The sequence below is a fragment of the Panthera tigris genome, chromosome E1 (assembly GCF_018350195.1).
Source record: "Panthera tigris isolate Pti1 chromosome E1, P.tigris_Pti1_mat1.1, whole genome shotgun sequence".
Lineage (NCBI taxonomy): Eukaryota > Metazoa > Chordata > Mammalia > Carnivora > Felidae > Panthera > Panthera tigris.
Genome location: NC_056673.1, coordinates 4,134,765 through 4,148,312, shown reverse-complemented (window position 1 = coordinate 4,148,312; position 13,548 = coordinate 4,134,765). Strand labels below are relative to the sequence as shown.

The 13,548-nt window shown below is 48.9% G+C and overlaps 1 protein-coding gene across 2 annotated transcripts in view; it reads right to left on the bottom strand.

Annotated features, from left to right (window-relative positions):
• Window positions 1-648: 648 nt before the first annotated feature.
• Window positions 649-13,548, bottom strand: part of USP43 (ubiquitin specific peptidase 43) — a 63,185-nt gene continuing 50,285 nt past the window's right edge. For both annotated transcript variants that reach the window (XM_042967274.1, XM_042967275.1), the window contains exon 15: window positions 649-2,320. In XM_042967274.1, coding sequence (XP_042823208.1) covers window positions 1,281-2,320 — 1,040 coding nt within the window. In that variant the 3' untranslated portion in view covers window positions 649-1,280. The remainder of the gene's footprint in view (window positions 2,321-13,548) is intronic.

Genomic DNA, 13,548 nt, shown 5'->3' with positions numbered 1-13,548 from the left:
AGCTTCTAAGGAAAAAATAAAGTTCTAGGAAACCAGACAGTCAACTAATGGTCTGTGGGGACAGGCTCAGACTCTCGAGCCTTGTAAGTACAAACCCTCCAGAGACAGACCTGAAGGGACTGCTGTTTCCTTAGAAGATGGCAAGTCGTTTTATTTAAAAACACTTTAAAATTTTGGAAACAACTCATTTTTTTGTGTTATTTTTGAGAGAGAGACAAACAGAGCATGAGTGGGGGAGGGTCAGGGAGAGAGGAATCTGAAGTAGGCTCCAGGCTTCAGGCTCCGAGCTGTCAGCACAGAGCCTGACGCAGGGCTTGAACTCATGAACCGCGAGTTCATGACCTGAGCCGAAGTCGGACACTTAACCGACTGAGCCACCCAGGGGCCCTGGCTCAGGCAGCTCTTGATCTTGGGGTTGTGAGTTCGAGCCCATGCTGGGTACAGGGATTACTTAAAAAATAAAATCTTTGAGGGGTGCCTGGGTGGCTCAGTCAGTTAAGCGTCTGACTTCAGCTCAGGTCATGATCTCAGGGTTGTGAGTTCAAGCCCCATACTGGGCTCCATGCTGAATGTGAAGCATACTTAAAAAAATAAAGTCTTTGAAAAAAAAAAAGATCATTTGTTAGACTTGAATAACTCAGAGAGCCATTCACATGTTTCACTGATGGGCTTTTATTAAAATTGCATATAGGTCTCATACTTACACATTTTTTTTAAAGAACTTCCTTTATGCCTAGTATCAAAATACTACAATTATTTTGTTATATATTAAATATCTTCCTAAAGTCTCAATCATTTCTGTTCCATCCCTCCCCTAGAATCCTTCTTTATCGTGTTTTCGGCATCTTGAACGTTTCATCTCAGGAAGCGCGTAGAGGTTTGAAAACGAGAAGCCAATGACAAGAATTGACTCGATGTTGCAGACTCTTCTCTACTGGGCTGTCGAGCTGGCCCACACCCAAATCACTCTCGTAGAGATTCACGCCCTGGAATTATTGAAACCAATCAGGTCTTGCCCTGAAATAGTAAGGCTGACCCAACAGCACCCTCTGGTGGCTTGCACGGATAAAAGCACCGAACGGTTCAGGAAAGTATTTGGACATGCTATCTTGGAAATCCAGAATGCGGACACCAAAACAAAAAAACAAAACTAAACTAAACTTATTTTCCGGGGTCCCAAGACAACTGGCTTCCCGGAAGCCCATTCTCCACACACACGAGCTTCTTACAAGCTGCTCAGTCATGAGAATGCCAGCTTCACACCAAGCTGGAACACGCCATCAAAAGCTGGACTCGGGTAACGTTTTCTTCCGACTCAAGGAAAGAGTGTGGTATTTCACCTTTTGCAAGGTGCCCAAAGGAGTGTGCTCCCCTGGGACAGTCCTCTGGGACGTGCCCAGGGCACTGGCCCTCGCGGACCTGACGGCTTTGCGAGGGAGGCGGAGAGAGCTGGGAGCTGACCATACATCCCTCTCCAAGTGGGTGATGGGGGCTCTGGCCAGGCTCTCCTGAATCCGGGGGGAAGGAGAGGAGCCCCGAGAGTGCTCATCCACAGCCGGGCTCAGCCTGCCGCTCACCAGGGACACTGGGGACACCTGGGGGGCCACCTCTGGCCTCTCAGATTTGTTCTCCTTCTTGGAAAACACGGACCTCAGAAGGGTGAGGGTCCCCTGTGGGACGTCCCTGCCGTCCACATTAGCCCTCATTCTGATGCGGGTATTCTGGCGGCTCTCTGCACTGTTTCTAGATAATTCCGTGCTGCTCAGAGCCTCTGTGGGGGAGGGTGCTGTGCTGAGGCTTCCTGCCTGGCCATTTCCCTTGCAGTTCGCCGTCTTCTGGCCCTCCGGCCGGGCTCGTTTCTCATTCGGCACTGAGGGCATCACCGTGAGGGGCAGGTCAAACCGTCTGGGGAGCCTGATATCCTGACTCGCATTTTCCTTGGCTTTCCTGGCTGTACTTAGGCCATCTGAGGTTCCGGGGGCTGCACAGGGACTGGGGTGGCCTGAGGGGCAGGGCGCTCGGGCCAGCACTGTCTCACTGGCTGGCCTACCGTCTTCACCCTCAGCGGACTTCCCATCCTCGCAGGCAGCGCCCGTCAACAGCGGCACGATGGACTGGCTGGTGGATCGGGGCCTCCGCCTGGACTCTAAGTACTCCACCAACTCGACAGATGTACCGGGCGGTTTCTCCCTGGGTCTGAAAGACCAGCGGAGGGGCAAGGTCTTGAAGGCTCCCTGCTTGGCTCTGGAAGGCGTAGGCTCCTTCATGCTGATGCTTCGGCCTCGTACGCCCCGTACCAGACGCCTGGACTCCAGCTCTCCTGTAAGAGACACCAAGAGCATCAGTGCCCAAATCCCCCTCCCAGCTGCAAGGCGTGACCATGCCCGCCATCGAACAGACCATGGCTGAGCACCCCTGACGTATCGGGCACTGTGCTGGCCGTTGGGGACACAGCAGTGAGCAGGACACTGAGGTCCCAGCCCTCGGAAGCATCAATGTTTGCAAACGCTCAGCAAAAGTCCTTCCTTTTCCAGGTTAAATTAGGTGCCTGTACCTTTCAAATGCGAGATTCTCAGATACCCTATCCTGGGCCAAAAGGAAAAATTAATAAATTGTGTGTTTAATTTTATCAGAGCTCCCACTTACATTTTCCTTCTGCGTTCTGCAACACATGTGTATGGTTGGAAAGACACATTTCATGTGTAAGAGTTAAACGAGAAACGGAGTCTAGAAAAACAGTGTAATCCAACCTGCAAAAATACATACTTGTGTGTGTGACACGTGCATGTGAAAACATACAAACAAGTTTGTAGAAATAAACACTAAGATGACAAGGTGTCGAGGGGGCCATGGGATGCTGTGTGACTGATTTTCTTCTTAATTCTTTTCTAAATCTTAACATTTCTAAAGGGAATACACACATAACCAAGGATGTGTGTTTTTTCTTAAGAAACATCAGTTACTAAAACACTTCTATTTACAATAGCATCAGGGGCGCCTGGGTGGCTCAGTCTGTTAAAAGTCAGACTTTGGCTCAGGTCATGATCTCCAGATCCATGAGTTGGAGACCCGCATCAGGCCCCCGCACTGATAATGCAGAGCCTGCTTGGAATTCCCTCTCTCTCCTTCCCTCCCCCACTCATGCTGTCTCTATCTCTCCAAAATAAATAAACTTTAAAAAAAATTTAAAAAAAGAGAACAAAATACTTAGGAATTAACCAAGGAGGTAAAAGATTTATATAACAAAAACTACAAAACATTAAGAAGAAATTAAAGATGACATAAATGGAAAGACATCCCATGTTCATGGATTGGAAGGCTTAAATATTGTTAAAATGGCAACGTTACCCAGAGTGATCAATCTCCAGCTTCAATGCAAATCCCTATCAAAATCCCAACGGGGCTTTTTGCAGAGATGGAAAAATCCATCCTGAAATTCATATGGAATCTCAAGAGACCTCCACAGGCAGTCACAAAAAGACAAATACTGCATGATTCCACCACACAAGGTACCCAGAGTGGTCGTAACCAGAGAGACAGAAAGTACAGAGACGGTTGCCAGGGGCTTGGGGACGAGGAGGGTGCGGTGTTATTGTGAAATGGGCAGAGGCTTTCAGATTTACAAGATGAAAAGAGTTATAGTGATGGATGGTGGCAATGGCTACGATACGATGGGAATGTATGGAATACCACTGAAATGTGCACTTGAAAAAGCTTCAAGTGATAAACTTTGTTATAAGTATTTTCATGCAATAATAAAAGTGAAAATAAAAAGAAAATTAAAAAAAAGAAAATAAAAAAAGAAAATAAAAATAAAAAGTGAAAATAAAAGAAAAGCAACTTGCAGCGTCTGCCTTCATTTATAAGATGCCTGTAATCACAGAGGGAAAGAACCTTCACCTGAAACACACAACCCACACAGTGGAGAGACAGTCTCGTGCGTTTAGAGAAAGGCCTGAGGTCAACCCTACAAGCCTTCTGCCCCCAGACGACCGCTTGTATCATGGAGTAGGAGAGCAAGCCCTATACGAGCGAGGACCGTACCACAAATACAGCCCCGGTAAGCAGCACAGCCACCTGGGACGAGCCATGTGCAAAGGGACTTGGGATTGTCAGGGGACAGGCCACAGCTCAGCGTACTCTGGTGGAGAAAGCACAGCACTGGACACATCAGCCAGGCCCCTGGGAAAGAAATGACCAGGAGGCAGAGTCCCAATGCCCAGCAATGACTGGAGGGGCTGGACAGCATCTCCGAGGTTCCTGGGGAATTTTACCTTCCACGGATTATTTCTGGTAGTTTTCAATCGCCTACATTTTTTTCCCCCCGACTCGGTATTGTCTTCTTTTTTTTTTCAACTTTTTTTTTTTTTTTTATTTTTGGGACAGAGAGAGACAGAACATGAACGGGGGAGGGGCAGAGAGAGAGGGAGACACAGAATTAGAAACAGGCTCCAGGCTCCGAGCCATCAGCCCAGAGCCTGACGCGGGGCTCGAACTCACGGACCGCGAGATCGTGACCTGGCTGAAGTCGGACGCTTAACCGACTGCGCCACCCAGGCGCCCCCAGTATTGTCTTCTTTAAAGCATTTCCATAGCTAGCAATTGACACAGTTTCACCCCAAATATTTTGTAATTTCACTGTCCATGGCCCACCATTAAATCCCCATACCTCGGGGGAATAAAATGTGCTGGGGTCTGAGACACATGTGCAGTTTTTTTGTTTTTCCCTCTTTGCAACCCTGGGAAGGGCAGAAAGCACTGCTTTTCTTAGGAGGATAAAGCTGTGACTTTCGGCTTTTCGAAATGAGGTAACACAGCCGGCGGCCTGGCAGGTGGCGAGGTGGCTTGGCAGTGCGTCCCCTCTTCCCGGATGAAAGGCCTGGGGCCCGGTCCCACGTCACCCCTGCAGCTCCCTTTCATGGGGGCCGCAGATGCCCATGCTAGCCCTTCCTTCCGCCTCTTCCTCGAGATGGCAGCAAGGAGGCACCTTGGCCGCCAGTGTGAGAGCAGAAGGGACGAGTAAGTGCCCACACTAATGCAGTGTCACCATTCACAAACGTCTCCTTTCCAAGGGGAGGGGAAAGTGCTCCCCCTGCTCCTCCCCGGGGGGACCTCCTGGAGGCTGGGAGCCAGAGGCAGAGGTGGCGTTCAGAGATGCTTGAGGGAGGGTGCTTCCCTGCCCTGGATGGAATCTGTGGCCTTGCTCATGCCCAGTTGGCTGGAGAACCAGGAAGGAAGGGTCTAGAGCCTTGGGCCACATGGAGGACATGAATGGTCAAGTCCTTCCTGAAGGTTATGAGTCCCAGAGCCTGCAGGACAGGCTTCCCAGGTCCTGCGAGGCCTCCTCACACAGATGGCGCCCATGCGGCTGGTGGGCATGGCCCCCACCCAAGGCCCCACCCACGAGTGACTGCAAAGACAGCAGATGCTACCCTGAGAAATGCCCCATCTGTTCCTATGTGGCTTTTTATCCTAGCTAATGAAACCAGGCATCGATCTGACCTCACGATGTGTGCTGTGAGCAAGGGGCGGGCCCCCCCAGCACTTAGGACAAGACTCCTGGTCCAGTGCTCTCAGCTCTGAGGCGGTACAAGGGTTTCCTCTGACAGCCACCTACTCGTGCATTTGACAGACATGTAATGAGAGCCCACTGTGTGCCTAGGACGTGTTTTCACCGCTGGGGATAGAGCTGTGGAAAAAAAAAACACAAAGTGCTTGTCCCTGTGGGGTTCGCCAGAAAGCAACAACATGTGATGTCATGGGATACAGTGCTAAGAGCTATGACGAAGAACGAGGCAGGGTAAGGGGGGTGGGATACAGCGTGGTGACTGTGGAGTGAGGAGAGTGAAAGGGAGAAGGAAGCCATGTGGAGATGGGGGAAAACAGCCGCCAGGTAGAGGAAACAGCAAGTGCAAAGGCCCTGAGGCACAAGTGAGCTTGGTGGGTCAGGGGAGCAGCAGAGAGACCACCGTGGCTGTAACCAAGGGAGAAAAGGTTCCCCAAGAGGCTCTTCATCTGCTGACTCCTTCTCTGTATTTGGAGGCATCTCTTTCTCTGGTTGAAGTCTGACCCCCTGACTTTCCTCTGGACCCTAGAGGGTAAGGACAAGCTCTTCAGCTGGGCTGAGCTTTGTCCACCTCTGAGAGTAAGCCAGTAGGACGAGGCTGGTGAGGGGAAAGGCTGCCTCGGGGGCCAAGGCCACCGCCCCTTCTATCGCTCCAAGAATCACCTCCGCTCAGGAGGGCGTGGAGGGGAGCCCCAATGGGCAAACGCAGAAGAAGACGACAGCACACATATTCTCTGATCCAATAGTCAGAGAATAAACAGAACCATCAGAAGAGGCCCCTAATGAACTGGCACCACCGGAAGAAATGGACAAAAGATAAGCTCTCAGGGAGATTCAAATACAGAGCAGGAGAGGACCGAAAAATGTCTTCCGGGTCTTACAATTCAGTAAATGCATTGGAGGCACGGAGGGTCATATTTGAGACTCAAATTAGTGGCCGAAAAGATAAAGGGAAAGGCAGTATCTCGCACCTGAGAGCCAAGTGACAGAGAGAAGTGACAGGGAAAAGCGAGAAGACACAGAGAACGGACCCAGGGGAGCCACCAGGCAAATGACAGAAATCTGAACAGTCAGAGAGATGATAAACCAAACAACACCACCTTAAAGAAAAGCCTGCATCACATAATCAACAATAGCCAAAGTATGGAAAGAGCCCAAACGTCCATCCACGGATGAATGCGTAAAGAAAATGTGGTCTGTATATATAATGGAGTATTACTCGGCGATCATAAAGAATGAAATCTTGCCATTTGCCAACAACGTGGACGGAACTGGAGTGGATTATGCTGAGCCAAGTAAGTCACAGGAAGATAAATATCGTATGATTTCACTCATATATGGAATTAAAAAAAAATTTTTTAACGTTTATTTTAGAGAGAGAGACAGAGTGTGGGTAGGGGAAGGGACAGAGAGAGGAGACACAGAATCTGAAGCAGGCTCCAGGCTCTGAGCTGTCAGCACAGAGCCCGACGTGGGGCTCGAACCCACGAACTGTGAGATCATGACTTGAACCGAGGTCGGATGCTTAACCGACTGAGCCATCCAGGCGCCCCTCGTACATGGAATTTAAGAAACAAAACAGATGAACATAGGAGATGGAAGGAAAAATAAGATAAAAACAGAGAGGGAGGCAAACCATAAGAGACTCTTAAATACAGAGAACAAAACTGAGGATTGCTGGAGGGGAGGCGGGTGGGGGGCTGGGTAGTAAAGAGGGCCCTTGTTGGGATGAGCACAGGGTGTCATATGTAAGTGATGAATCACTAAATTCTACTCCTGAAATCATTATTACACTATATGTTAACTAACTTGGATTTAAACAAAATTTTTAAATTAAAAATAAATAGGAAGGAGGGAGGGAGGGAGGGAGGGAGGGAGGGAGGGAGGAAGGAAGGAAGGAAGGAAGGAAGGAAGGAAGGAGAGAAAGAAAGAAAAAGGAAAGGAGAGGGGCGCCTGGGTGGCTCAGTCGGTTAAGCGTCCGACTTCAGCTCAGGTCACGATCTTGCGGTCTGTGAGTTCGAGCCCCGCGTCGGGCTCTGGACTGATGGCTCAGAGCCTGGAGCCTGCTTCCGGTTCTGTGTCTCCCTCTCTCTCTGCCCCTCCCCCGTTCATGCTCTGTCTCTCTCTGTCTCAAAAATAAATAAACGTTAAAAAAAAAATTAAAAAAAAAGAAAAAGGAAAGGAGAGAGAGAGAAAGGAAAGAAGGAAGAAAAGGAAGGAAGAAAGGAAGGAAGAGAAAGAAAGATAAAGAAGAAACAAAGAAAAGAAAAGAAAGAAAAGAAAGGAAGCCTACATCTGTAGCCTGAAAGGTTCTGGGGGTTCTAGGAAGGGTTGATGAATAAAAACACAGACCCAAGCATATACTAGTGTTGTTTCTAAATTCCAAGGTCAACCACAAGTTCTCAAAAGCTTCCAGACAGAAAGGACAAGTGACTCTCACATGAAAAAAGGGGGAAAAAAAAAAAAAAAAAAAAGCACTTTTCACCTGCAACCCTGGGGCTTGGCAGACCGTGGGAAAACATCTACAGACACCGGAGAGAGAAGGAAGGACTTCAGTCCAAGAGCCCTCCAACCAGCCAAGCTGCCATTTGCTCCCCGGTGAAAGAAAATATTTGTGGCCACGCATCCCCCATCCCCGAAAAGAACTCTGACCAAAGACTAAAGAATCAGAAACCAGACCTCAAGACAGAGGGGGACAGAAAGAAGACAGACGGGGGGTGTTCAATGGAGGCTGCCATAGGGGGACCATCCACCTGCAACAGGGCAGGTGGTCCCAGGACGGGGAATATGCAGTGACGTGAGCATGTTTGGGATCTGGAAAGGCACGGCGCTCAGAGCCTGAAACCCTCTCAGAGAAGCTGAGAGCTTGGGATCCAGGTCGGGGGGAGGGGAAGTTCTAAAACAGACCAGGGGGCACCCGTGGGGCTCAGTCAGTTAAACGTCCAACTTTGGCTCAGGTCATCTCATGGTTTGTGAGTTCGAGCCCCGGGTCGGGCTCAGCGCTGACTAGTGCAGAGCATGCTTGGGATTCTCTCTCTCTGCCCAACCCCGCCTCCCCCTACCCCCCACCACTGCCCAACTTACGCTTTCTCTATCTCTCTCTCAAAATAAATAAACTTTAAAAAAATAAATACGGGCTCCTGGGTGGCTCAGTTAGTTAAGCATCCAACTTCTGCTCAGGTCATGATCTCACGGTTTGTGGGTTCGAGCCCCGCGTTGGGCTCTGTGCTGACAGCTCAGAGCCTGGAGCCTGCTTCTGATTCTGTGTCTCCCTCTCTTTCTGCCCCTCCCCTGCTCGTGCTCTGTCTCTCTCAAAAATAAATAATAGGAAGGGAGGGAGGGAGGGAGGGAGGGAGGGAGGGAGGGAGGAAGGAAGGAAGATTAAAAAATAAAACAGACCAGAGGGACACTAAAAGCATTTCAAAGCACTCGCTTTGCAGGGGTGGGGGTGGGAGGGATAACGTGGAGACATCTTGCTGGGGGGAAGGACAGCAGGCAGGCACGAAGGGAATAGTCTGGCTTCTTATATCCATATAATAGGAAAATGCATTTACACATTGGGAAGGATAAGTAACAATTAAAGCTAAGCTAGTCCGTCAGAGAAAGACAAATACCACAGGACTTCACTCATAGGTGTAATTTAAAATATAAAACAGAGAGGGGTGCCTGGGTGGTTTAGTGGTTGACCGTCTGACTTCAGCTCAGGTCATGATCTCACTGTTCATGAGTTCGAGCCCCGCGTCAGGCTGTGTGCTGACAGCTCAGAGCCTGGAGCCTGCTTGGGTTTCTGTGTCTCCCTCTCTCTCTAACCCTCTCCCGCTCACACCCTGTGTCTCTCTCTCTCAAAAATAAATAAACATTAAAATAAATAAGTAACTAAAATACAAAACAGATGAACATAGGGGAAGGGAAGCAAAAATAATGTAAAAACAGGGAGGGGGACAAAACGTAAGAGACTCTTAAACACAGAGAACAAACTGAGGGTTGCTGGGGTGGCTGTGGGTGGGGGGAGGGGCTAGATGGGGGAGGGGCATTGAGCAGGGCACGTGTCGGGATGAGCCCTGGGCGTTATACGTAGGGGGATGAATCACTGGAATCTACGCCTGAAACCATTATTGCACTCACTATATGCTACCTAACTTGGATGTAAATTTAAAAAATTAGTTAATTAAAAAAAAAAAAAAAAACAAGATGGAAAAGAACAGAACTTCCAAACAAAGGGGGAAAAAAAAGAGAGAGCAAAGACCAATGAGATCGACTCAGTAAAAAACAAGGAAAAAGGAAAAAAAGAAACAATAATAAAAAAGTGTTTTAAGGAAACAAAATCAAGTTTAGGGTTGTTACTGATGAGGGAGGCTGAGGTGGGCTGAGGACAAAATACAAGCTAGCAAACCCCCTCCCACCTCCACCCTCCATCAGCCCTCCTGGCAGGTGGGATGTGTGAGATATTCCCCAGGCTCTGCTAGAGGCAAAAACCACCTTAGCTTGACCATAGCCAGGCCTCCAGGATCCTGTGAGTCATTAGCATATGAAAATCTCAACCCAAACTTCCCTTGGACTTGACCTCCCCCAACTCCCAAATGTATAACCCTTCTCTCCACAGGGTCTGGGACAGCTCTTCCTGCCCATGGGTCCTGTCTCCATGCTTTAATAAAATCACTTTTTTTGCACCAAAGATGTCTTCAAGAATTCTTTCCTGGCCATCGGCTCTGGATGCCCTATCACCCCAAAACCTCATCAGTTACATTAAAAACGGATAGGCTGGGGCGCCTGGGTGGCTCAGTAGGTTAAGCATCCTACTTCGAACTAGGTCATGATCTCGCTGTTCCCGAGTTCCAGCCGCACATCGGGCTCTGTGCTGACAGCTCAGAGCCTGGAGCCTGTTTCAGATTCTGTGTCTCCCTCTCTCTCTACCCCTTCCCCACTCACACTCTGTCTGTCTCTTTCAAAAATAAATATTAAAAAAAAAAATTAAAAAAAAAAACAGATGGGCTGAATGCTCCCCTTGTTAAGACAGACTCTTGATTTTGACATTCAAAAATAATAATAATAATAATAATAATAATAATAAAACCACAACATATTGGGGCGCCTGGGTGGCTCAGTCGGTTGAGCGTCCAACTTCAGCTCAGGTCACGATCTCGCGGTCCGTGAGTTCAAGCCCCGCGTCGGGCTCTGGGCTGACGGCTCGGAGCCTGGAGCCTGTTTCAGATTCTGTGTCTCCCTCTCTCTGACCCTCCCCCGTTCATGCTCTGTCTCTCTCTCTGTCTCAAAAATAAACGTTAAAAAAAACAAAACAAAACAAAAAACCACAACATAGTGTTTACCAGAAACCACTTAAAAGTAACTGTAAGAGAAAAATTCATAAAGCAAAAGAGAACAACAAAATGATACCAGGCCAGTGCCAACAAAAAGAAAGGAGGAAGGGGTGGAATGATTAATCTTGAACAAGGTAGAATTTAAGATTAAAAGCACTTAAGATAAAGAGCCACGTTACAAGGAGGACAGACAATTTATAAAGAAGACCTAACAGTCGTCAGCTTCAGACACCTATTAACAAAGCAGCAAACCATATAAAGCAGAAATTACTGAAGTCCGTGGCGTACTTGATTAAAAATACAGCCATACAGAGGGTGCCAAATATGCCTCCTTCCTAGCGAGGCGGTCCTCGATAAGGTCAACTTAGAGACAAAGTGAACTGAATCCAAAAACCGACTCACCTGATTTAAGAGCTACGACCTCACATAGACACGGTCAACACGACTCCACGCGTGCAAAGAACATCAACAAAATAATAATCATGTACTTACTGTATCACAAAAAGGGAATGCTTTTGGAAAACCACATTCTTGGCTCACCATCCACAAAATTAGAGAGAGTTACAGGGAGACCCCCAAATCATAAACGCTTGAAACTCCCAGATAACTTTTAAAGAGGAAATAAAAGTGGAAATAATGTAGTACCTGGAAAGCACTTCAAGTGAGAAGGAAAACCTTGGAAGGCCCAATAAAAGTCGTAGAGAAAATCAATCATCAAAAGCACCTCGATCGTAAAGCTGAAGCCCCGGGACCCCTTATCCACCTGAGGGGAGCCCTTATTCACCTGAGGGGCTTCTGCGTAAGACCCCAGCAATTTTTTCACATGGTCTTGCTTTCTTTGTTTCCTATTTAACAGAGAGACACAGAGAGAGAGAGAGAGCGAGAGAGAGAGAGAGAGAGAGCGAGCAGGGGAGGGGCAGAGGGAGAGAGAGAATCTGAAGCAGTCTCCATATATTCAGCACGGAGCCCGACGTGGGGCTCAATCCCACAACTCTGGGATCATGACCTGAGCCGAAAGCAAGAGTCTGATGCTCAACTGACTGAGCCACCCAGGCGCCCCATCACATACATGGTTTTATTTTTATAAAACTTGCACAAGTAAGGTGTTTTTACATCCTTCTCCTTGGAGAGCTTTTCCTGACACCTGTCCCCAATTACAGAAGATGCAGTCCCCTTCAATATTCTTTGGATCCAGCCCTTTTGGTCCAAATGCCTTCCCCATTCCCACATCCCATAACTAGGGCTACTGGAAGGATGCAGTTCCCAAGCTGTCAGGGTTTCTCTCCAGAGGCCTGCTTGGCATTTGGGAGGGACAATTCTGTCCTGAAACGACTCCATCTCTGGTCCTGCCCGCTGGGGACTCCGTGCTACTTAGTCCCCTGTACTCGTGTTGACGGTGACAAAACTCTCCCCCAAACCCAGGGGGAGATTGGGTGGTACCCACCCCCCACGGAGACCTATATGCTGGGGCTGGATGTTGCCCAGGCTGACCGCTAACAAGAAAATGAGGCTGGGTTTTCAACCACCTCAACAGGCTCCAAAGCCCACCGCCGTTTTAGTCAAACGTCAAGAGGGAACGCTCCCTTTGCAAGCAAGGCTCTTGCGGGGTCCACACGGCATGATCTCCAGTTTGGAATTTATAGCTAGCAGCCACAGAGGCAGGATGCCCGCAGCCAGAGGGAGCGGGGTCTCTCTGCACCCCTCACTTCTCCAAGGAGGCGAGCTTGCACCTGGGGACTTCCCAGCGTCGGCTTTCTCCTCTGCAAAAGGGCTTTTCATTTCACCCTCTTGGAGATGCTGGTGACCAGACGGAGAAGTAAAATGCCGGCCAGGGGCTGGGATAAAGTTATTCATCCATATTCCTTCCCCTCCCACCCTAGCGCTCTCTGTCTCTTGGGGAGTGGTGGCAGCGGGGGGGGGGGGGGGGGGGGTGTCTCTGAATCTGTGCCTGACTCCGGGCTGAGTACCATGTTGAAAAGCTGGGCCATCTTTTAAAGTTGCCTCCCAGTTGGGGCGCCTGGGTGGCTCAGTCGGTTGGGCGTCTGACTTCGGCTCAGGTCATGATCTTGCGGTTTGTGAGTTCAAGCCCACGTCAGGCTCTATGCTGACGGCTCGGAGCCTGGACCCTGCTTCGGATTCTGTGTCTCCCTCTCCCTCTGCCCCTCCCCTGCTCATGCTCTGACTCTGTCTTTCGATAATAAATATTAAAAAAAAAATTTTTTTAAAGTTGCCTCCCAGTGGAGGCATGAAATACACTTCCCCCTGGGAGAACTGAGACGTGGCCTAAGGTTCCAGGCCACTGGAACAGAACTGGGATGGATTTATGAGCGCGTCAGAGGCTCATGCTGATGGGGTGGACAAGCTTGGGAAAGAATGCCTTTGGTGTGTGTGTGTGTGTTCACCAGACGCTGCCTCCATGTGCATCACGAGAGGGGAAAAGGAAAGTCCACAGACAGGGTGGGTCAGAACATAACGTTAAACACTTGGCTTCCACAAAAAAAAAAAAAAAAAAAAAAAAAAAAACAAAACAACAAAAAAAAACAAAACGCACTCTAAGGAAATCAGACACATGTCATAGGCACGTAGAGACGCTCCGATCAGTATTCTTTCTAACTGCGAAATACTGGGAGCCAAGATGCCAAACCCTAAGAAACAGTTAACCCA